The 21474-nt window shown below is 52.0% G+C and overlaps 1 protein-coding gene and 1 long non-coding RNA gene across 3 annotated transcripts; one reads left to right on the forward strand and one right to left on the reverse strand.

Annotated features, from left to right (window-relative positions):
- Positions 1-742: 742 nt before the first annotated feature.
- dact2 (dishevelled-binding antagonist of beta-catenin 2) lies at positions 743-20264 on the reverse strand. Of its 2 annotated transcripts, XM_038815988.1 has the most exons (4): positions 19816-20264; positions 11706-11838; positions 4514-4816; positions 743-2557 (listed from the first exon to the last, which is right to left on the reverse strand). In XM_038815988.1, the coding sequence occupies exons 1-4, from the start codon at positions 20068-20070 to the stop codon at positions 981-983; spliced, it is 2268 nt and encodes a 755-aa protein (XP_038671916.1). In that variant the 5' UTR covers positions 20071-20264; the 3' UTR covers positions 743-980. The 2 variants fall into 2 exon arrangements, with proteins under 2 accessions (XP_038671916.1, XP_038671926.1); XM_038815998.1 differs by lacking the exons at positions 11706-11838; positions 19816-20264 and adding an exon at positions 9176-9600.
- On the forward strand, positions 10090-14162 carry LOC119975999. Its single transcript, XR_005462842.1, has 3 exons — positions 10090-10258; positions 11370-11525; positions 14009-14162. It is a non-coding gene; the product is annotated as an uncharacterized LOC119975999 (long non-coding RNA).
- Positions 20265-21474: the final 1210 nt, after the last annotated feature.

Here is a 21474-nt window from a genome sequence, read left to right on the forward strand (position 1 = left end):
TTTAGAGACATTAATAGAAGGGCTACAGTGCAGAAGGCGGCCATTCAGCCCATCGAGTCTGAACCGACCCAGTGAAAGAGCACTCTACCAGGCCCACTACCCCGCACCATCACCTGCACACTTTTGGACTGTGGGAGGAAACCAGAGCATCCGGAGGAAACCCACGCAGATACGGGGAGAACATGCAGACTCCGCACAGACAGTCACCCGAGGCCGGAATTGAACCCGGGTCCCTGCTGCTGTGAGACAGCAGTGCTAACCACTGTGCCAACATGCCGCCCTTGCGTTTATATAGTGTCTTTCATATCCCCAGGAAACCCCATAGCACTTTACAGCCAATGAAATTTTAGTGTGGGGCCACTGCTGTTAGATAGGAAACAGAAGCCAGTTTATACACAGCAAGCTTCCAAAGACAGAAATGGGACCGGATCGCCTGTTGGTTGGCCTCTGCAACCCTTTACTCATTTTCACCGTTTGTTTTCTAGGTCTTCCTTATAGTTAATTCCACAACAATATTATTCTTGGTGTTAAGATATTGAATCTGATACCTCCTCGTGTTCCTGACACCCTCTCACAGCCAGCGTTTGGGCGATGTGACGTGTGTGTGTGGGGGGGGGGGGGCATATTGACGTGGGTGGGGGGGGGGGGGCATATTGACCTTCACCGAGTTTATCTCTGCTGCAGCCTGAAGGTCCACCTCACTGTGAGCACAAACTCAGAAGCAATGGGTTCAACTCTGATCTCACAACCGAACATTTTTATTCTGGTCACAATGCACTTACAGTCAAATCAGGAACGTTAATTATTATACAAAGTAAAAAGACTGGACCCATCATGTGGCGGGAGATCTGCCCGAGCACGAGGGCCATTTACAGTTCACAACTGGACGTTGCTCTCTTTTTAGAAGGTAATTTCTTTTGTTTCTCAGGACAACGATGCCCAGCATGGAGTCTCCATGGGTAGGCCAAGAGTTCACGCCCCTAAACCATGGTCATAACCTTTAAGGCTTCAGGTTGGAATCTCCGGATCTTTTTCTTCAGAGCTTTCGACGCCTTTATGCGGCAAATCCTGGCCCCAGAGCGGAGCTTCTGTCTGCCGGAGCCCGGAGGCCAGCCGAGGGTATGCCTGTCCGCTGCCTCCTCGTTTGGGCAGCCCTCACTCCCGCTCGACTCGCTGTCGCCGAAGCGGTTGGCCGTGTGGTCACTGTGCTCGTCCCCGCTGCTCTCGGCAACGGTGGAGTGGAAGAGCGAGGCGCATTCGGCCGAGTACTCCGATTGGTCCGACTCACTCCGGGCAGCTGGACACCGGAGGATCCGTACCCGGCTGAAGCTCACCGCCCGTGCTGCCCAGTGCCGCCCTGCCTTCTGCCGCTGGGCACTGAAGCCGAGATGGCCGGCGGGTACTCTGTGGAATATCTCAATGTTCGATTGCCACTGGCGACTTTTGGCCTCAGTCCTGTCTTGGCCAGCCATTGATACTGGGAGCCCGCAGAGGGCCCGGCTCTGGAACTCCGGGCTGTAACACACGGGATGAAGACTGGACTCTGAACACGAGCGGCCCGGAGCTTCGTGGCCCACGCTGGTGGTTGCACGATCGGCCTCAGCTGTGGATCTAAAAGCCCCAACACCTCGGGCAGCCAGTCTCTTGCCAGCCCGCGTCACCTCGCCATTCCTCCTCTTGATTTTGGCAACTTTGGTCTTGCTGCCGGCTGGTAGGATCTGCACACGGAGCCGAGACTCTGCGGGCACATACTGGGCGTGCACAAACCCACTCTTCGGCAAGGCTTCCTTGCCTTTCCCGGCGGTGACCCCTGACCTCTGGCCAGTCCTGTGAGGCAGTTCAGTGCTGGGCGCCCAGCAACCATCGCAGGCGAGGCCTTTGGAATCAGGGAGGCCTGAGCGGGCAGCCGGAACGCAGGCCACAGGCAGGTCCTTCACCCCCACTCTGAACAGCCGACTGCTGCTGGCGGCCTTGGTCTCTTGCCCCAACATATCCACCACGGCTGGGATTGTGGAGAAGCCATTAGCCTCCTGCAGCCTTGATCTCGTGTTGGTGGCATTTCCTGCTGGAAATTCTACATTTTTACAGCTGTCACCCTGTCGTAGGCCTGTGAGCCTCTTACGTTGGCCCCTTGCTGCGAGGGCCTTGTCGGAGAGAGAAAGATCCTTCCCTTGCGTCTCAGCTCTCGGACTCATTCCAGGTTCTCGTTCTGTGGCAGCCTTGTTGACTCTGCAGGGCTGATGTGGAGTTTGTTCATTAATGCAGCCCGTTCCGGTTCCAACTGGGATTGACCCACTTGCTGGCTGAGGTGAGCTGCTGTTGCCTGCACTGAAGGCCTGCTCCGTCAGACAGAACAAGGGGCTCTGGAGAGCCACGGCGTGGAGGGGACTGGGGTAATTGTACACGTCGCTGCTGTTCTTGGAGACCAGGTCACATCGGAATTTTTGATTGGGCACAGGGAGGTGTAGCTCGCTCCCAGCAGAGACAGAGGGGAGCAGTTTTCGGTCGGACACACCTGGAGGCTCTCTCTGCAATGGTGCGAATCTCTCCAAGTCACCTGCATCACAAACGAGAAGAACAATCCACGTCACAATATTGGGAACCATCGATCATTGTTCTGGTTCTCTGCCCAACCACTGGCCTCTACCCCTGTGACAATCAATAAGCATAACCCTCCCACCCTTCAACAGTCAGTCTCCCCCGCCCTCCCCCCCCCCCCCCCCACCCCACTCCAACCCCTCCAGTCATATTCTGCGCATCTCACACACTTGACAGTCAGTGTTTCTCACCCCCCACCGTTGGGAGTCTCTCAGCCCCACCCCCTCGCCAACCTCCCTCACCTCCCATCCCCCTGTCCACCAGCACCCCTCACCTCCCATCCCACCCCCTCGCCAACCTTCCTCATCTCCCATTCCCTCATTCGTCCGCCAGCCGCCCTCACGACCCACCCAGCGCCCGTTTTGATAGCTGGGGCGGCATGTGGCACAGTGGCTAGCACTGGGACCGCGGCACTGATGACCCGGGTTAGAATCCCGGCTCTGGGTCACTGTCCAGGTGGAGTTTGCACATTCTCCCCACGTCTGGGTTTCACCCCCATTCACCCCCACAACCCAAAGATGTGCAGGTTAGCTGGATTGGCCACGCTAAATTGACCCATAATTGGAAATAAGTGGGTACTCGAAATTTATTGAAGAAATGTAGTCTTCATCAACTCCAGTAGCTGCCCCCCCCCCCCCCCCCCCCCCCCCAAGGTCAGTGTCCCAACCCCTCCCCCCCACCCGTCAACCAATATAGCCAGCCTCCCACTCACTGCCCACCCCTCCCCTGACAGTCAGTCTGCCTGCCCCCCCTCCTCCCCTGACAGTCAGTCTGCCTGCCCCCCCCCTCCTCCCCTGACAGTCAGTCTGCCTCCCGCCCCCCTCCTCCCCTGACAGCCAGTCTGCCTGCCCCCCCCTCCTCCCCTGACAGTCAGTCTGCCTGTCCCCCCCTCCTCCCCTGACAGTCAGTCTGCCCCCCCTCCTCCCCTGACAGTCAGTCTGCCTGCCCCCCCCTCCTCCCCTGACAGTCAGTCTGCCTGCCCCCCCCTCCCCTGACAGTCAGTCTGCCCCCCCTTCCTCCCCTGACAGTCAGTCTGCCTGCCCCCCCCGACAGTCAGTCTGCCCTGCCCCCCCTCCTCCCCTGTCAGTCTGCCTCCTCCCCCCCCTCCCCTGACAGTCAGTCTGCCTGCCCCCCCCTTCCCTGACAGTCAGTCTGCCTGCCCCCCCCTCCCCTGACAGTCAGTCTGCCTGCCCCCCCCTCCTCCCCTGACAGTCAGTCTGCCTGCCCCCCCCTTCCTCCCCTGACAGTCAGTCTGCCTGCCCCCCCTCCTTCCCTGACAGTCTGCCTGCCCCCCCCTCCTCCCCTGACAGTCAGTCTGCCCCCCCCCCTGACAGTCAGTCTGCCTCCCCCCCCTCCCCTGACAGTCAGTCTGCCCCCCCCCTCCCCTGACAGTCAGTCTGCCTGCCCCCCCCCCTCCTCGCCTGACAGTCAGTCTGCCTCCCCCCCTGACAGTCAGTCTGCCTGCCCCCCTCCTCCCCTGTCAGTCTGTCTGCCCCCCCCTCCTCCCCTGACAGTCAGTCTGCATGCCCCCCCTCCTCCCCTGACAGTCAGTCTGCCTGCCCCCCCCTCCTCCCCTGACAGTCAGTCTGCCTGCCCACCCCTCCCCCTCCCCTGACAGTCTGCCTGCCCCCCCCCCGACAGTCTGCCTGCCCCCCCCCCGACAGTCAGTCTGCCTGCCCCCCCCTCCCCTGACAGTCAGTCTGCCTGCCCCCCCCCCCCCACTCCCCTGCCAGTCAGTCTGCCTGCCCCCCCCCCCCCCCCCTGACAGTCAGTCTGCCTGCCCCCCCCTCCCCTGACAGTCAGTCTGCCTGCCCCCCCCCCCCCCTCCTCCCCTGTCAGTCTGCCTTCCCCCCCCCCCCCCCCCCCCCCTTCTCTGGGCCATTTTGGCTGTTTGAGAAAGAGCTCTCCAGGATACCTGTAGAAACTGGTCTCTGCCTAGGGACTGCGAGCCTGCCGATGTGAAAGGCGAGCACCGGCTCGGCTGTAGTTTTGATGCCTCTCCCGGGCCACTTGCCAGCCCCCCGCTGCTCAAAAGCTGCCGACTGCGCGATGATGTCGTCGGCAGACCGAGGGCGGTCCTCGGATCTGCCGGCCTTGGTGTCTGCCGGCTGGCAGCTGTACCGCAGGCTGCCCTGGGAGGAGGAGTTACATTCGCTGTACATGGACGTGCAGGAGTTGGACAAGGAACAGGAGCCCCCATCGCTGAGATCATAAAACCCTGAAAATTAGAAACCAAATTACATTTAGACAACAAGCATTGTACAGCTTCAGGAAACACCACAAGAGAGCAAAATTATTCAAGGCCTGGGAGATCGGGTGGCACAGTGGTTAGCACTGTTGCTTGACAACGCTAGGGTCCCAGGTTCGAATCCCCGCTGGGTCTCTGTGCGGAGTCTGCACGTTCTCCCCATGTCTGCGTGGGTTTCCTCCGGGTGCTCCAGTTTCCTCCCACGGTCTAAAGACGTGCAGGTTAGGTGGATTGGCCATGCTAAATTGCCCTTAGTGTGCAAAAAGGTTAGGAGGGGTTATTGGGTTACGGGGCTAGGGTGGAAGTGAGGGCTTAATGTGGGTCGGTGCAGTCTCGATGGGCCGAATGGCCTCCTTCTGCACTGTATGTTCTATGTTCTAGATGCTGCAGACACTCAGCAGGTCAGGTGGCGTCTGTGGGGGAGGGGCCTGTTAATTAGAAAAAAACCCCCACAAAGAGTAGGAGTAGACCACACGGCCTATTGTTGCTGCTCTGCTATTCAATATGATCCTAGCTGAATTTGGGCTCCTTTTCCCACTCACTCCCCATATCCATTAATTCCCTGAGAACACAAAAATCTGACCATCTGGGGCAGCAGGGTGGCACAGTGGTTAGCATTGCTGCCTATGGCGCTGAGGACCCGGGTTCGAATCCCGGCCCTGGGTCACTGTCCGTGTAGAGTTTGCACATTCTCCCCGTGTCTGCGTGGGTTTCACCCCCACAACCCAAAGATGTGCAGGATAGGTAGATTGGCCATTCTAAATTGCCCCTTAATTGGAAAAAATAATTGGGTACTCTAAATTTATTTTTATTTTTTTATAAAATCTGACCATCTTAGCGCCTTTAATATATTGAACGATGGAGCTTCCATCCTTTGGCCATTTAAAATGGCCACCTGCAAAGGACTATGGGAATGGTGGTCAACTTGGGACACAGACAAGCACACGGCCTCTGTGTATTGTGCAAAGAAACCAGACCTGGTAAGAAACTTCCAGTTCATTAACGATCGATCACCATTTTCCCCAAGACAATAGCATTTGCATTAAGGACCATCAACGATAGCAGACTAACCAGCGCCATCACCCCTTTATTTGGAAAGGCCTACGTGCCTGGGACAATGATAGCTAGGACCCGCCCAGTCACCGAGGTATCTGCTCCCTAATTGGCTAAGATCGATGAGGGTGATCGAGAACCCTATCGATCCATTAGACCTGGAGTTAGGACCACCCAAAAAGTTGCGAAAGAGACGAAGGAAAAAAAGACTGCGCACTAGGGATCGGCCTGTGCGCGACCAACTGTAGCAGAACAACCAAGTTCAAGGGCACGGGACCATTCCTGAAGGACAAGCCCAGCTGAGACGAACCCAACAACTTCCAACTGACCACGTGGACCCGGATAAAGGCCTCATCTCGCACAGTGCCGGTCACTCGAAGTTAAGTAAAGGTCATCTTTGTTATTAGCAGTTTAGTACGGAGCCATGTGTATTATTGCATAGAGATACAAGTCCTGTGTTATTAATAAACTGTGCTTTTGAGCTGACATACTGGTTGTGTGGTCATTTGGTCAATATAAGATACAGCTTGTGGTTCACCAAAAGGGTAAAAAGGCAACACCCCCTTACCCCGAGCCCATGACCCTGTGTTTGAGATTCCCCAGCCAGCGGGAAAAAAAAGTGTCCACCCTATCAAATCCCCTCAGAATGGTGTAGGTTTCAATGAGATCGCCCCTCATTCTTCCAAACTCCAGAGAATAAAAAGCCCAATTTACTCAACATCTCATCTTAGGAGAACCCCCTCGTCCCAGGGACCAATCTAGTGAACCTTCACTGCTCCGCCTCCAGTGGAAGTATATATTTTCTTAAATATAGAGAAATAAGAACAGTAGAGATGTACCAAGTGCAGTTGGCACATCAGATGATACAAAAGATTTGGGGCGCGATTCTCCGCCCCCCCCATGCCGGGTGGGGGAACAGCAGGAGGGCCTCCCGACATTTTTCACACCCTCCCGCTATTCTCCCCCCCCCCACGCCCGACCCACGCCATGAATCACCGCTCGCCATTTTTTATGGCGAGCGGCAATTCTCCGAGGCCAATGGGCCGGGCCTTCACGCCCGTTTCAACACAGCAGCAAACACACCTGCTCGCTGCCGTCGTGAAACGGGCACCAGATGCCCGTTTGGGTCATCTGGGGGCCTGATTGGCACGGCAGTACCACGGCCGTAACGGACGCACTCTTTTCCCTCCGCCGCCCGCAAGATCAAGCCGCCACGTTTTGCGGGGCGGCTGAGGGAAAAGATGCCAACTGCGCATGCGCGGGTTGGCGTTGTCCAACCTGCGCATGCGCGGCCGATGCCGCCGTGATGCTTGACGTGCGGCCTTGACGACCGTCGTCAAGGCCGCGCCGCCGTGACGCACGGGGCCGCGCTCCTAGCCCCGCCCGGGGTGGGAGAATCGGCCCCAGAAGTGGGCGTGAAGGCTGCCGTGGGTCATGGCCTGTCCCACGGCAGCCTTTACGATTCTCCGCATTTGCGGAGAATCTCGCCCTTGGTTTTGTTCTTTAACACTTGAGAATGTAAATAATGATAATCATCTTTATTGTCACAAGTAGGCTTATATTAAAACTGCAATGAAGTTACTGTGAAAAGCCCCTAGTCGCCACATTCCGGCGCCTGTTTGAGTACATTGAGGGAGAATTCAGAATGTCCAATTCACCTAGCATGCACGACCCCAGCCGACCCCATATTACGCTTCACAGCACTTATACCACGATTAGACAATTTTAATTGTTACTGCGCGAATTGGAAAGGGAGCCATAAGGGAGCCAAGTGAACATGGTGTGAATAGGACTCCTAATAGAGACAGCCTAAACCATAGACCCCAAGCAGGCGGAATGTATGCCGAGGGTTAGGCGGAATGTATGCCTCCATGACAGGCTGAGGGAGAGCCACACTCCATTGCTTTAGGAAGGCTGCAGACAAGATCCAGACTGACCCCGAGGATAAGTGAACCGAGGGCCGGGGGTGGACTGGAGAAGCTGACAACCTGCAGCCTTGAAAGACAAATGAAGTAAATAAATCCAGAATATTCTGATAGTGATGGGAATAGGTCTCCAGGAATTGGAAAATCAATCTCCAGGACATTGCTGGGTGCAACCCTGGAGAAACAAAATCATCGGGACTTTAGTTTTTACTTTGAACATTTCTCTTTACCATAGAACATAGAACAGTACAGAACAGGCCCTTCGGCCCTCAATGTTGTGCCGAGCCATGATCACCCTACTCAAACCCACGTATCCACCCTATACCCGTAACCCAACAACCCCCCTCCCCTTAACCTTACTTTTAGGACACTACGGGCAATTTAGCATGGCCAATCCACCTAACCCGCACATCTTTGGACCAGATGCTAAAATGTTGAGGGGGGGGGGGCGGCAAGTGGTGATGAAACCTCCAGGAATCCATTTCACCACAGTTCAGAGAATTTGGCAACACTGTGAAACCGCTCTAAAGCCCATCTACACTATTCCAGAGGATGATACGGCAATAGTGTAGATTGGCTTTAGAGCGGTTTCACAGGTCGGCGCAACATCGAGGGCCGAAGGGCCTGTACTGCGCTGCAATGTTCTATCTACAAGCTACAACTTCATGACTGGTTAGGCCTCATCTGCAGTGCCGCGGACAACGCACCTCAGGAAAGATGTAACGGCTACGCTGGAGGTTCACCAGGAATGGGGGACTTCCGTTATGAAGTGGGTTCAGAAAGGTAAGGGCTGTTCTCCTTGGAACACCTTTCCTAGAGCAACTAGGGATAGGCATTAAGTGCCAGCCTAGCCGGCGATGCCCACATCCCAAGAATCAATATTCAAAAAAGTCCATTAACAACCCACAATGTTGTTCAGGAGAGAGTTCCAAGTGAAGATTGCAAGTTTGGATGGTGTTGTCGAAGGCGTCTTGGGCGAGTTGCTGCAGTGCATCCTGTAGATGGTACACACGGCTGCTATTGTGGTGGAGGGGCAGCAATCAAGCGGGCTGCTTTGTCCTGGATGGTGTCGAGCTTCTCGAGTGTTGTTGGCACTGCACTCACCCCAGGCAAGTGGGCAGTGGTTCCATCACACTCCTGAGGTGCGCCTTGTAGGCAGTGGACCGGCTTTGGGAAGTCAGGAGGGGAGTTAGTACAGAATTCCCAGCCTCTGACCTGCTCCGATAGATACAGCATTTATTTGGCTAGCCAAAGTTAAATCCTAGGATGTTGATGGTGTGGGATTCGGTGCTGCTAATGCAAATTGATAACAGGCTTAAGGACAAACAAAAATAGGAATGTAGACAATTACCTCGCTTTCTAAAAGAGCCAGCACAAGATGGTCGATGAATGGTTGAAGTTTAGGAATAAGTCGTGTGGTCAAACCTCCAGGAATACATTTAAATCACAATTGGCAACTGTGGTAGCATGGACCCTTTAAGGGGACAATCCTTTGCGGGTCAAGTGACCCGCCCAGAGCCTATGGGGATGGAGAGCACAAGTCTCAGCCTATCGGGTGGCTAGGCGCAGCCCCGGCCCCTGGAGTATCGTCAGGAGACGAGGGGAGTCGCAGGATCTAGGCCAGTGTTGGGAGTTGTACTGATCTGTGTCTAAAGTTCTTCTTTGTCAAATAAATCACCGTACTGGTTAAACACCACTGTGACGTAACACTGCCTCTTCGCTTTGCACTATAACAGCAACACTACATGCTGGAACTTTAGAAATCTCTTTATAAAGAAAGCAGTACAGGCACATGAAATGAAAATGAAATAAATGAAAATCGCTTATTGTCACGAGTAGGCTTCAATGAAGTTACTGTGAAAAGCCCCTAGTCGCCACATTCCGGCGCCTGTCCGGGGAGGCTGGTACGGGAATCGAACCATGCTGCTGGCCTGCATGGTCTGCTTTAAAAGCCAGCGATTTAGCTCAGTGAGCTAAACTAGCCCCTCACCACGTCAAATAGCCTTCTTTAGCCTTCTAGCTTTACATTTTTGAAGATTCCCCTAAGAGTTAGCCAAGACAGTAGTACATATGTCAATACGTTAGGCTTAACAACAAAAAGGAGGGTGGTTTGGCTATTCTGCTTCTTGAGCCGGTCTGTCAGAATCTACGTGCCTGGAGGGTGGGAGTAGTAGGATTACCCATGTGTCGGAGGCTCTCTTCCTTGAGGTGGAAGGTGCTTAACGGTATTAAGCATCAGCGGAAATCTTAAAATAGAAACAGCTCTCTGGCTGTATCAGTGTTATTGTTAATGTGGCGGAGCCGACACTGGGAGTTCACAGGCAGACAGATAGACCCAAACACACATCCGTGTGGACTGATCCAAACTGGAACCTACAGATCAGACTGGGAGATGCTATTGTATGAGCACAGTGGGACAAGAAACCCGATACTGGTGCGTTAAGCACGGGTGCGATTAGTTAGCGCTGTGCAGTTGCCAGGCGCACACCCTTGCTGACGCGTTAGTTATCCAACAGAGACAGCCTGGTCTTGGAAAAGCTCCGATTCACGCGGGAAGGTGTCGGGTGTGTAGAGGATAAACAGCACTGTCACTGAAGCAGGATCTGATAGCAATAAAGCGCAGAGTTGGAAACCTGGCCTAATCTCCAAGTCCATACAGCGAGGAGATTACATTCGACTAACAGCACATGAACAAGCTATTCAGCCCAACTAATCTACCCTGCTAACTATTGACTCAAACCCAAACCTCCTCGGCCACAATAGCCATTTGTTTATTCCCCCCCCCCCCCCTCAATGGACAAGTCTACTCCCCTTTACCCGTGTTTTAAATGTTTTCTTTCTGGGATGAATCACCCTTCATGAATGGGATTGTGCGGCTTGCTCGGCCATTTCAGAGAACAAATAAGAGTCAATCTGCATTGCCTGGGGGGAGGTGGAGGTCAGACCGGACGCGAACGGCAGATTTCCCGCTCTAAAAAAAGGACATGAGTGAGCCAGATGGGATTTTGCAACAATGGATGATAGTCAGCTTGCTTTATAATTCCAGTTTCATCAATCACATTCCACCAGTTACCATGGTGGGATTTGAACCCGTGACCCCAGGTCCCTGGGCCTCTGGATTACTAGTCTAGTGACATTGTCACAACAACACAATCGAGGGACGGCATGTGGCGCAGTGGATAGCACTGGGACTGGCGCTGAGGACCCGGGTTCGATCCCGGCCCTGGGTCACTGTCCGTGTGGAATTTGCACATTCTCCCCGTGTCTGCGTGGGTTTCGCCCCCACAACCCAAAGATGTGCAGGGTAGGTGGATTGGCCACGCTAAATTGCCCCTTATTTGGGAAAAAAATAATAATTGGGTACTCTAAATTTAGTTAGTTATTAACTTACAGCTGACTCCAAATGAAAAAAAACTATGCTGCTGTATCCGACCTGTGATAGCACATTAAAAACCTCATGAGACTGTTAGCATTCTAAAGTAGCATCTCCCAGGTGTATTCAGTACTGAATAAAACAGGCATTTTGTTGCTATTGTCCTTCACAGCGACTTATATGCGCGAGATTTGATTTTCCGATCTCACAAAAGATGAAGACGGCACAAAGGAACTGGCTGAATTCTGCACCCGATATGCGCATTGTCCTCTCCTCCTGATTGCAGTGAAATAGTGAGGACCAGGCAGGCTACCCTGTCACATTAAAGGTAAGCGAACATGGTGTGTTTCGCGAAGGTCGACCGGTGTGGGTCGCGAAGACCGGCTGGAAAAAGCGGGCCCCGGGAAAGAAAGTTTGAAAAACTCCATCAAAAGGCAGAAGCGCAAATCCCGCAACCCGCAGGCACATCAGATTCCGTAGCCCAAAGCTACTGCCCAGCAGACATTACCCGAGCTTGGCCTGCTGTCACTCTCCTGTTGCTCGGTAGAAGCCTTGTTCACATCAAGCTTCAGCTCACTAATTTGTCGGTCCAAATGCTGCAGATGAATTTTCAGCCCCGCATCCTGTTTCCTCAGATGTGACTGGAAACCAAAAGAAGAAACTTACACAAACGCACACACAGACTAGAAAAAAAAACAATTTTAGCATTCAGTTGAAGGGGCCCTCAGCATCAAAGGTGTACATTGTCTACATAACTCGCAATCAAACAGCTTTGTTTAAATTTAGTAAACCCAATTTTGTTTTCAATTCAGGAGCAATTTAGGGCAGCACGGTGGCGCAGTGGTTAGCACTGCTGCCTCACGGCGCCGAGGGCCCAGGTTCGATCCCGGCTCTGGGTCACTGTCCGTGTGGAGTTTGCACATTCTCCCCATGTTTGCGTGGGTTTCGCCCCCACAACCCAAAGATGTGCAGGCTAGGTGGATTGGCCACGCTAAATTGCCCCTTAATTGGAAAAAATTAATTGGGTCCTCTAAATTTATTTTATTTTATTTTATTTTATTTTTTAAAGGCAACAAGGGCGGCAGCTCAGCCTATCTCATCAGTTTGTGATGGTCCCACCATCTCTGCCGCCCACTTCTTTAACAACTCCACAATAATTCTGCCTCAAAAACATCTCTCACCAAAACTGCATCAGTGGAGCCCACTCCCTCCATTCTCACTGTAAAAACTATGGGATTCTGGGAATACAATACAGCAAGAAAGAGAGAGCGAGCAAGTGAACAACCCATAAAAAAGTCACGATACATATATTATCTCTTTAAACAGTAAACTCTGGAATACGTGGCTAAATACTTGTGCAATAATTCCCCGTAATTTCTTTATAAATAATAAGAGAATGACTTGCATTTATATACCACCTTTACGGAGCCTCCAAAGTTCTTCACAGCCTTGGAAGCTGTTGTAATGTTGGAAACACAGCAGCTAATCTGCGGACAGTAAACTCCCACAACAACACCACCTGCATTCACACACAACCATTCTAGAATAGATTTAGAGTACCCAATTCATTTTTTCCAATTAAGGGGCAATTTAGCGTGCCCAATCCACCTAGCCTGCACATTTCTGGGTTGTGGGGGCGAAACCCACGCAGACAGGGGGAGAATGTGCAAAGTCCACATGGACAGTGACCCAGAGCCGGGATCGAACCTGGGACCTCAGCGCCGTGAGGCAGCAGGGCTAACCCACTGTGCCACCGTGCCGCCCCAAACTCATCTGTTCTTCAGCAATGTTGTTTGCAAAATAAATATTGGTCAGGACATATGGGAGAACTCCACTGCTCTACTTTAAGTAGCCTAACTATAAGAGTAGTCAGTTTTAAAACCTCGGCTGAAAGGTGGCATCAATAGTTTGCGCTTGTGTCTCAGGAGCGGACCTCAAACCCACAATCCGCTGACACGAGAGGACAAGAGTTCTATCCGCTGGGCCATTGCCGACAACCTTGCACATCAGGGGAAGACGATGGTGTAGCGATTAAGTCAACCGATTAGCAATCCAGAGACCTACACTGACCTGGGGGCATGGGTTCAAATCCCACCACGGCAGCTGATGGGAGCTTGAAATATGAAGCCAGAATAAAAAAGTAGTCTCAGTAATGGTGACCATAGGGGCGGCATGTGGCGCAGTGGTTAGCACTGTGACTGCGGCGCTGAGGATCCAGATTCGAATCCCAGCCCTGGGTCACTGACCGCTTGGAGTTTGCACATTCTCCCCGTGTCTGCGTGGGTTTCACCCCCACAACACAAAGATGTGAAGGGTAGGTGGATTGGCCACGCTAAATTGGCCCTTAATTGAAAACAAAAAGAATTGGGTACTCTAAATTTAAAAAGTAACAGTGACCATGAATTCCAACATTGTCAAAAACCCAACTGGTTCACTAATGTCCTTTAGGCCAGAAGGAAATCTTCTGTCCTTGCCCAACAATGGACTCCAGACCCATAGTGACGTGAACGACTCTTAACTGCCCTCTGAACCTGCCAGTCAAGCCACTAAGGTTCAAGGGTAATTAGGGACGGGCAGCACAGAAGACCAGTAATAGGAATCCCGTCCCATGAAAGAACAATAAAAGACATTCCAGCTGGGGTGGTCACAGATCTTTCCTGATCCGCATTGACAAACATGTTTACCAGCCAAGTATTCAAGAGTTTATTGTTTAACCAGATAATATATGTATCTTTGCTGAAATGAGAAGAAGGAGAATAGATAAAGTTACGAGAGCCTGAAGTGATTTATATTTGATGCGTCTGTTTACAGTTTTGCAATGACCCGCATCTACATCAAGAACTGACTAATGCGGAGCCAAATCATCTTGGAAGTCTAGACTTTCTTCATTAATGCCAGCAGGTCACAAAAAGCTGTCCTGAAGATATACGGCGGTCATTGATAATTCAGGACCTCGTAAAGATCTCATTTCGGTCATTTCAAGAAAAACAAAGACATTAATCGTGATTGTGCGATGCAAGTATTCGGTTTCCTATAATTGTAGCTTTCAAAAAAAGAGGGCGAGCATCCGTGTACAGCAGTTACAAAACTGACGAGGAAGATGAAAGCAAAATACAATGCAATTCGCCTCCATGACCCATGACCCTGTTGCCCTCCAGATATTGCCAGGCACAAGGCATCATTTTGCACAAGAGACCATTTGGCCCACTATTCCTGCTGGCTCTTCGAAAGAGCTTTCCAATCGGTCTCACTTTCCACCTCTTTCCCTGGAAATTTGCTGTTGTCAAGTATATATGCAATTCCTTTGAAAAGTTACGACTGCCAACTACTGCCCTCCCTGGCACCATATTCCACTTCACAACACACTGCACATCCATCTATTCAAAAGAAATCTTATCATTCCCTTTTTTTTGCGTCAACTCCTTAAAAATCGGTATCCTCTGGTTACCAACCCTGCTGCCAATGGAAACAGTTTTTCCCTAACTACTCTAATTCGGAAAATCTTTCATGAAGTCTCCTGTTAACTGCCTCTGCTCTCGGGAGCATAATTCCAGTGTCTTGCGTCACTGATGTCACACCTCACTCCGGTGCGGTGCTCCCCGTTTACTCAGTTGGGTTGCAGCTGTGCCCACACTATCCCCAAACCTCCAGACTCGGCCCCCAGGTGCTTTGAAGGCACCCGGCTTCTGCCCCCCTGTCAGTTAGGGGGTGGGTTACAAAGTCCAACTTTCGTCCTTAAAAGGCTGGGGGGGGGGGGGGGGGGGGAAGCCCCGAGGAACTGTCACTCCTGACTGCTACTTGGTGATCCTTCCCTCCCACGCCCCCCCCCCCCAGCCCCCGCTAACCAGTGCCTCAGCATCAGGCGAGAACAAGAGTGATCATCAGTAGTGATGCCTTCCACAGTCGAGCAGCTCAGTCACGCCTGATGCACAGATACTGCACTAATGGCCACTTGGGAAGAGGAAGTCCACAGGATGGTGCACATTGTAAGGGGATGTCAGGCAAGAATGTGGAGGTGAGGTTACAATCAGGTCAGCCATGATCTTATTGAATGGCGGAGCAGGCTCGAGGGGCGAGGGGCCTACTCCTGCTCCTAATTCATATGAGCGCATTAGATAAAATTGATGGAGAAACATTGGCACAGGATGTCAAAGGTCAATGCCAGCCTGTGTCATAACTCAAAACACCCCTATGAATAATGACCCTCCTTCCAAGGATTTGGTGCAAATCGTAGTCCTCTATTGCTGTGAAAGATTCTGTGGCGCCTTTGCAAAGAAGGGGAGCAGGGGGGTGTTTCCCGTTGTATCCTGGCCAATAGGCAGCCAGCGTCATTGAAAGATTATCTGATCGCATTTTCACGGTTCCTCGTGGGAGATTGCAGTGCACAATTCGGCTGCAAAGTGATTCAGGACATCATGAGAATTTGAAAGGTGCCATAGACATGGAATTTACAGTGCAGAAGGAGGCCATTCGGCCCATCGAGTCTGCACCGGCTCTTGGAAAGAGCACCCTACCCAAGGTCCACACCTCCACCCTATCTCCATAACCCAGTAACCCCCACCCAACACTAAGGGCAATTTTGGACACTATGGGCAATTTAGCATGGCCAATCCACCTAACCTGTACATATTGGGACTGTGGGAGGAAACCGGAGCACCCGGAGGAAACCCACGCAGGCACGGGGAGGATGTGCAGACTCCGCACAGACACTAACCCAAGCTGGAATCGAACCTGGGACCCTGGAGCTCTGAAGCAATTGTGCTATCCACCATGCTACCGTGCCGCCCATATAAATGCCATATTTTGTTTTGTTTTTTAAAACCACCTCCTCTCGTGGAGAGTGGCTACCAGAGAAAGAATGGCAGGGGGCTAAGCTAGCTCAGCAGACACCCCGAATATCAACACTTCAAAGGTTTTTCATTTATACGGCACATTTCACAATCTCTGGACACCTCAAAGCATTTTACAGCCAACAAAATGTCTTTAAGCACCGCCAATGTTGTAACACGGCAGCCAACATGCACAGCATTCTCCCACAAAAAGCAGCGGTGATAACAATCGGATAATCTGTTTTTGTGATGTTGATCAAGGGATAAATGTTGACCAGGACACCGGGGAGAACTCTTCTTTGAAATAGCGCACCGGGATCTCTGCAACCCACCCAAGGGAGGGGACGGGGCCTTGGTGAATGTTTCAAATGAAGGATCATAGCTCCTGACAGCGCAGCACTTTCCCAGCACTGCACCAGAGTGGCAGGCTTGATTATTGTGCTCAAAAATACTGGAATGGGGCTTGAACCCAGAACCTCGTGACTTAGAGGTTAGCGCTGCCCCCTTGACCCCATTTAACTAACCCGATTGATTCAGTCTGGGAAGGTACCGGAGGCAGAGTGGTCCATATACCGGGCCCAAAACAGCAGGAAAAGTGGACAGAATGCAGCCAGAAAGTGCTGTGAAATAGCAACAAAGGGGAAATGATCCTTGTAAGAAGTAAGTCACGTCAATCTATGAATGAATAGTTGTCTTCACAACCCGCAAACACAATTATCAACCTGTAGCTTTTTGAAATCAGACATACTCGACAAGGAGGAGGTTTGTCTTAAAGTCAATGGTTCCCTGTCTGCCTTTAATTAACAGGTATAGCTGCTATTTACATGTTCACTCCCCTCTTCCTCAATGGCCCATTCTTCTCCAAGAGGATTTCTCCCTTTGTTTGATTTCCTAAGCATCTTTATCTTATCTTTTTTGTGAGTCTAACGCAAACCTAGCCTTCGGTGAACAGTTATTTCCCCAGATGCTTCTCAACTCTTCCCAGTGTATTTAAAAAAAATTTTTTTTAGAGTACCCAATCATTTTTCCAATTAAGGGGCAATTTAGCGTGGCCAATCCACCTAGCTTGCACGTTTTTGGGTTGTGGGGACGAAACCCACCGAAACACGGTGAGAATGTGCAAATTCCACACGGACAGTGACCCAGAGCCGGGATCGAACCTTGGACCTCAGCGCCGTGAGGCCGCAGTGCTAACCACTGCGCCACTGTGCTGCCCTTCCCAGTGTATTTTGCCACATTGCCAACACGCCAACCCGTGTGCCGCCCAACACGCCAACCCGTGTGCCGCTCACACGCCAACCCGTGTGCCGCCCACACGCCAACCCGTGTGCCGCCCACACGCCAACCCGTGTGCCGCCCACACGCCAACCCGTGTGCCGCCCACACGCCAACCCGTGTGCCGCCCACACGCCAACCCGTGTGCCGCCCACACGCCAACCCGTGTGCCGCCCACACGCCAACCCGTGTGCCGCCCACACGCCAACCCGTGTGCTGCCCACACGCCAACCCGTGTGCCGCCCACACGCCAACCCGTGTGCCGCCCACACACCAACCCGTGTGCTGCCCACACGCTTACCCGTGTGCCGCCCACACGCTTACCCGTGTGCCGCCCACACGCTAACCCGTGTGCTGCCCACGCGCTAACCCGTCTGCTGCCCACGCGCTAACCCGTGTACCTCCCACGCGCTACCCCGTGTACCGCCCACGCGCTAACCCGTGTACCGCCCACGCGCTAACCCGTGTGCCGCCAAAACGCCTACCCGTGTGCCGCCCATACGCTTACCCGTGTGCCGCCCACACGCTTACCCGTGTGCCGCCCACACGCTTACCCGTGCCGCCCACACGCTTACCCGTGTGCCGCCCACACGCTTACCCGTGCGCCGCCCACACGCTAACCCGTGTACCGTCCACATGCTAACCCGTGTACCGCCCACGCGCTAACCCGTGTACCGCCCATGCGCTAACCCGTGTACCACCCACACGCTAACCCGTGTACCACCCACACGCTAACCCGTGTACCGCCCACACGCTAACCCGTGTACCGCCCTATCAGAGGCATTAATCCGAGGGCCTGTCTGACCTCTCAGATGGACGTGGCAGTATTTTGTAAAAGAACAGGGGAGTTATCCCTGGTATCCCGGCTAACATTTATCCACTAACATTACAAATTCAGATTATCTGATCATTATCACATTGCTGTTTGGTGGGATCTTGCTGAGCGCAAACTGGTTGCCACGTTTTCTACTTTCCGACAGCGGCTACATCTGAAAACACGGCTGGAAAACACTTCAGGGCTGCCTGAGAAGCACGATGCATCGCAAGGCTGTCTTTTCACAAGCAGATAACCCAAGCTGGGCTGAAACCTTTCTGAGTTCACTGCTGCCTCACGGCACCGAGGTCCCAGGTTCGATTCCGGCTCTGGGTCACTGTCCATGTGGAGTTTGCACATTCTCCCCGTGTCTGCGTGGGTCTCGCCCCCACAACCCAAAGATGTGCGGCGTTGGTGGCTTGGCCACGCTAAATTGCCCCTTAAGTGGGGGAAAAAGTGGGTATTCTAAATTTATATAAAAAAGAAACCTTTCTGAACTTAGTTGTGGGCAGTTGGTGGGATATCCCCTGGGAGGGGTCGTTAGGACAGGAATACACATCTGAATTGAATGGAAATGGTGAGCAAGTCGCCCGGAAGACATGCAGCCCAGTGTGAGAGAGCCGGGGATGTGATGTGGAGAAGACAGACCTGCCCAGTTTTCACACTCTGCTGATGAGTTGTTGATGTTTAAAGTGTGGACAAGAGACCTCTTGGGTAAATGCAGCACTAAACGCCGATGTGTATCCCGTTCCATGTGGATTGAGGCTCCACGATCGTGGACATCGGATCAGCCTCGAATCCACCCCCAACCCAACACCCAGGGCAGAGGCTATTCAACCAAGGGATGCATCACCGAGGGGGGGTTTAGCACCCACCGCGCATTTTACACAACTTAATCTCGGAATTCTTTTCTCACAAACACAATAGTTTGGATGTTTTAGTGATGGTCACGTCAAACTTCCAGCCGTGATCTTTCAAAACAGATAAAATTAAGACATAAACCACCCGGGGGTGGCCGAGTTTCAGAGGAATCACTGCCAGCGAGTAGTTTGAAACATTCTTAACTTCATCACACATAGAATCTGCATCAAGAATTAACTGTAAAATCTTGTAAAACCCTTATGTATATGGATGTATTCTTTTATTTAACCCCCAAATATATTCCTATAAATTAATAAATATGGCCCTCATGATATATGAAGCATTGGAATACATCAGAGTTTATAAGTGTTGAACTTGTAGAACTCAAAGACATTTACATAATACTCATGCATAGCCACATAAAATACTAATCTATCTGTAGAATTCTTAAAACAATAGAGTCTTGAAATGCATAAATAGTTTTTACATATAAATATGTATTTAGGGAACCCTTAATCCTTAGAAAACGAATGTTATTCGGAAACATGTGACTGTGAAATATGCATTACATTAAATCAAGGCAGCGTATTGACAACTGGGTTTATATTGGAAAGCACAAATATTTAAGGGATGGTTTAATTGATTCTAGTTCAGCAGGAATCTTCACTCCATTGTGGTTATAAAAGTTATTGATTTCTTCCCAACTTGGGAGAGTATTCAAACAAAAATAAATGTGGTTTTAAAAATTGGACTTTGTTACCATAAAATAGAAGCTGTCAGAATGGATGTTGGGTCGGGGGGGGGGGGGGGTTACACGCTTTTGCACAAGTTTTTCTTACCAGTTGCTCTTTCAGGGCGCTGAGGGTGGCTTCTAGTCTGTCCTCCTCTGTGCAGCTTTGTCTCTTCCCCCCGTCCCTGCCGAGCTTCGCTCTGGGGGGCTCACTCTCCAGGGCCCTCCTCACCAGCTGCCTCTGCCTCTCCTTCAGCAGCTCCAGCTCCTGCAGCCCCGCCAGCGCTGCCTGCAGCCTCTCCCCGGCCCTGCAGCGGTCAAAGACGGGGGAAGGGGCGGGTCGGGGGTGCCTCCTGTTCAACATGGTGCAGGAGCTTGACAGGGATTTCCCCCCCCTCAGCTACTGAAAGGTGCAATGGTTACTCTCCAGAGATAGGAAGGCTGATTCACTGTCTTACACACAGGGAGCAGATTCAATAGATACAGAAGAGAGCAACTCTTTCCCACCTTCACGGCAACCTCCTTCACAAACTGAGCCACCTGCTGAATGCAATCCCCTATCCCTGCCCACCCCACCTCCTAAAATCAGAAGCCAGCCTTTAATTGGTGAGGCGGCATTTACACCCTAATCGTCATCAGCTCCTGGGCCCCGCCCAGAAATCCTGCTGCTCCTTAAGATGCATCCACTTCAACATGTGCACACAGCTGCTTCACAGGGTGGAGGCTCAAAAAATGTTCCCCCCCCCCCCCCCTCCCCCGCGGGAGGGGCCCAGAACTGGGGGAGCACAGTTTCAAAATAAGGGGGACTCCCTCCCATTGAAGACGAGGGCTTTCTGCTCTTTCAGAGTGTGGAATTCTCTCCCACAGAGAGAGCGGTCCAATCTGGGTCGTTGAATTGATGCAAGGCTGTGTTGGACAGAATTTTGATTGACGAGAGAGTGGAGGGTTATTGGGGGGAGGGTGCTGGGGATGTGGAGTTGGGGCTTCACTCAGATCAGCCATGATGGTATTGGACGGTGGGGGTAGCACGGTGGCGCAGTGGGTTAGCCCTGTCCCTCACGGCGCCGAGGTCCCAGGTTCGATCCTGGCTCTGGGTCACTATCCGTGTGGGGTTTGCACATTCTCCCCGTGTTTGAGTGGGTTTCGCCCCCACAACCCAAAGATGTGCAGGGTAGGCAGATTGGCCACACTAAATTAATTGGAAAAAATTAATTGGGTACTCTAAATTTATTTTTTTAAATGATGGTATTGGATGGCGGAGGAGTCTGGAGGGGTTGAATGGTCCATTCCTGTTCCTATTTCCCGTGGGATATTCCCCAATGTGCTGCGGGTGCCAGAAATCGGAAATAAAAACAGAAAGTGCTGGAGAAAGTCAGCAGGCCAGGCAGTATCTGCGCAGAGAGAAACAGAGTTAATGTTTCAAGTCTGATAAAAGTGACCATTTATCAGAATTCCATTGAATTTTTCCATCTCTTAAGACACAGTCGCTTTAGCCTCCAACCTTATTTCCCCCTCTCCAACCCCTCGCCTCACCGCCAGCCCTGTGCCCCCGTGACCCCCCCCCCCCCCCCCCCCCCCCCCCGTTAACTCTCCCTGTAGGAGATTGTTTTTATTGCCATAGAGCTTCAGGAGAATTTTGCAATCTCCTGCCAGGAACATTGCTGGATTCAGAATTAGGAATGGCTTGGAAACACCATCTTTATATTTTAAGAGGAAACTTCCATTTATATACACTCTCGGGGTTTCTCAAAGTGCTCTGTAGCCAATG

Source organism: Scyliorhinus canicula, chromosome 1 (genome assembly GCF_902713615.1).
Source record: "Scyliorhinus canicula chromosome 1, sScyCan1.1, whole genome shotgun sequence".
Taxonomy (NCBI): domain Eukaryota; kingdom Metazoa; phylum Chordata; class Chondrichthyes; order Carcharhiniformes; family Scyliorhinidae; genus Scyliorhinus; species Scyliorhinus canicula.

What these genes read in the sequence shown, in the direction of transcription:
- dact2 (XM_038815988.1), bottom strand. Translation starts at nt 20,070, where the DNA reads ATGTTGAACAGGAGGCACCCCCGACCCGCCCCTTCCCCCGTCTTTGAC. An exon ending in GCGCCCTGAAAGAGCAACTG is followed by an intron (nt 11,839 to 19,815) that starts GTAAGAAAAACT and finishes TTTGGTTTCCAG; the next exon opens with TCACATCTGAGGAAACAGGA. An exon ending in TGACAGCAGGCCAAGCTCGG is followed by an intron (nt 4,817 to 11,705) that starts GTAATGTCTGCT and finishes TCTAATTTTCAG; the next exon opens with GGTTTTATGATCTCAGCGAT.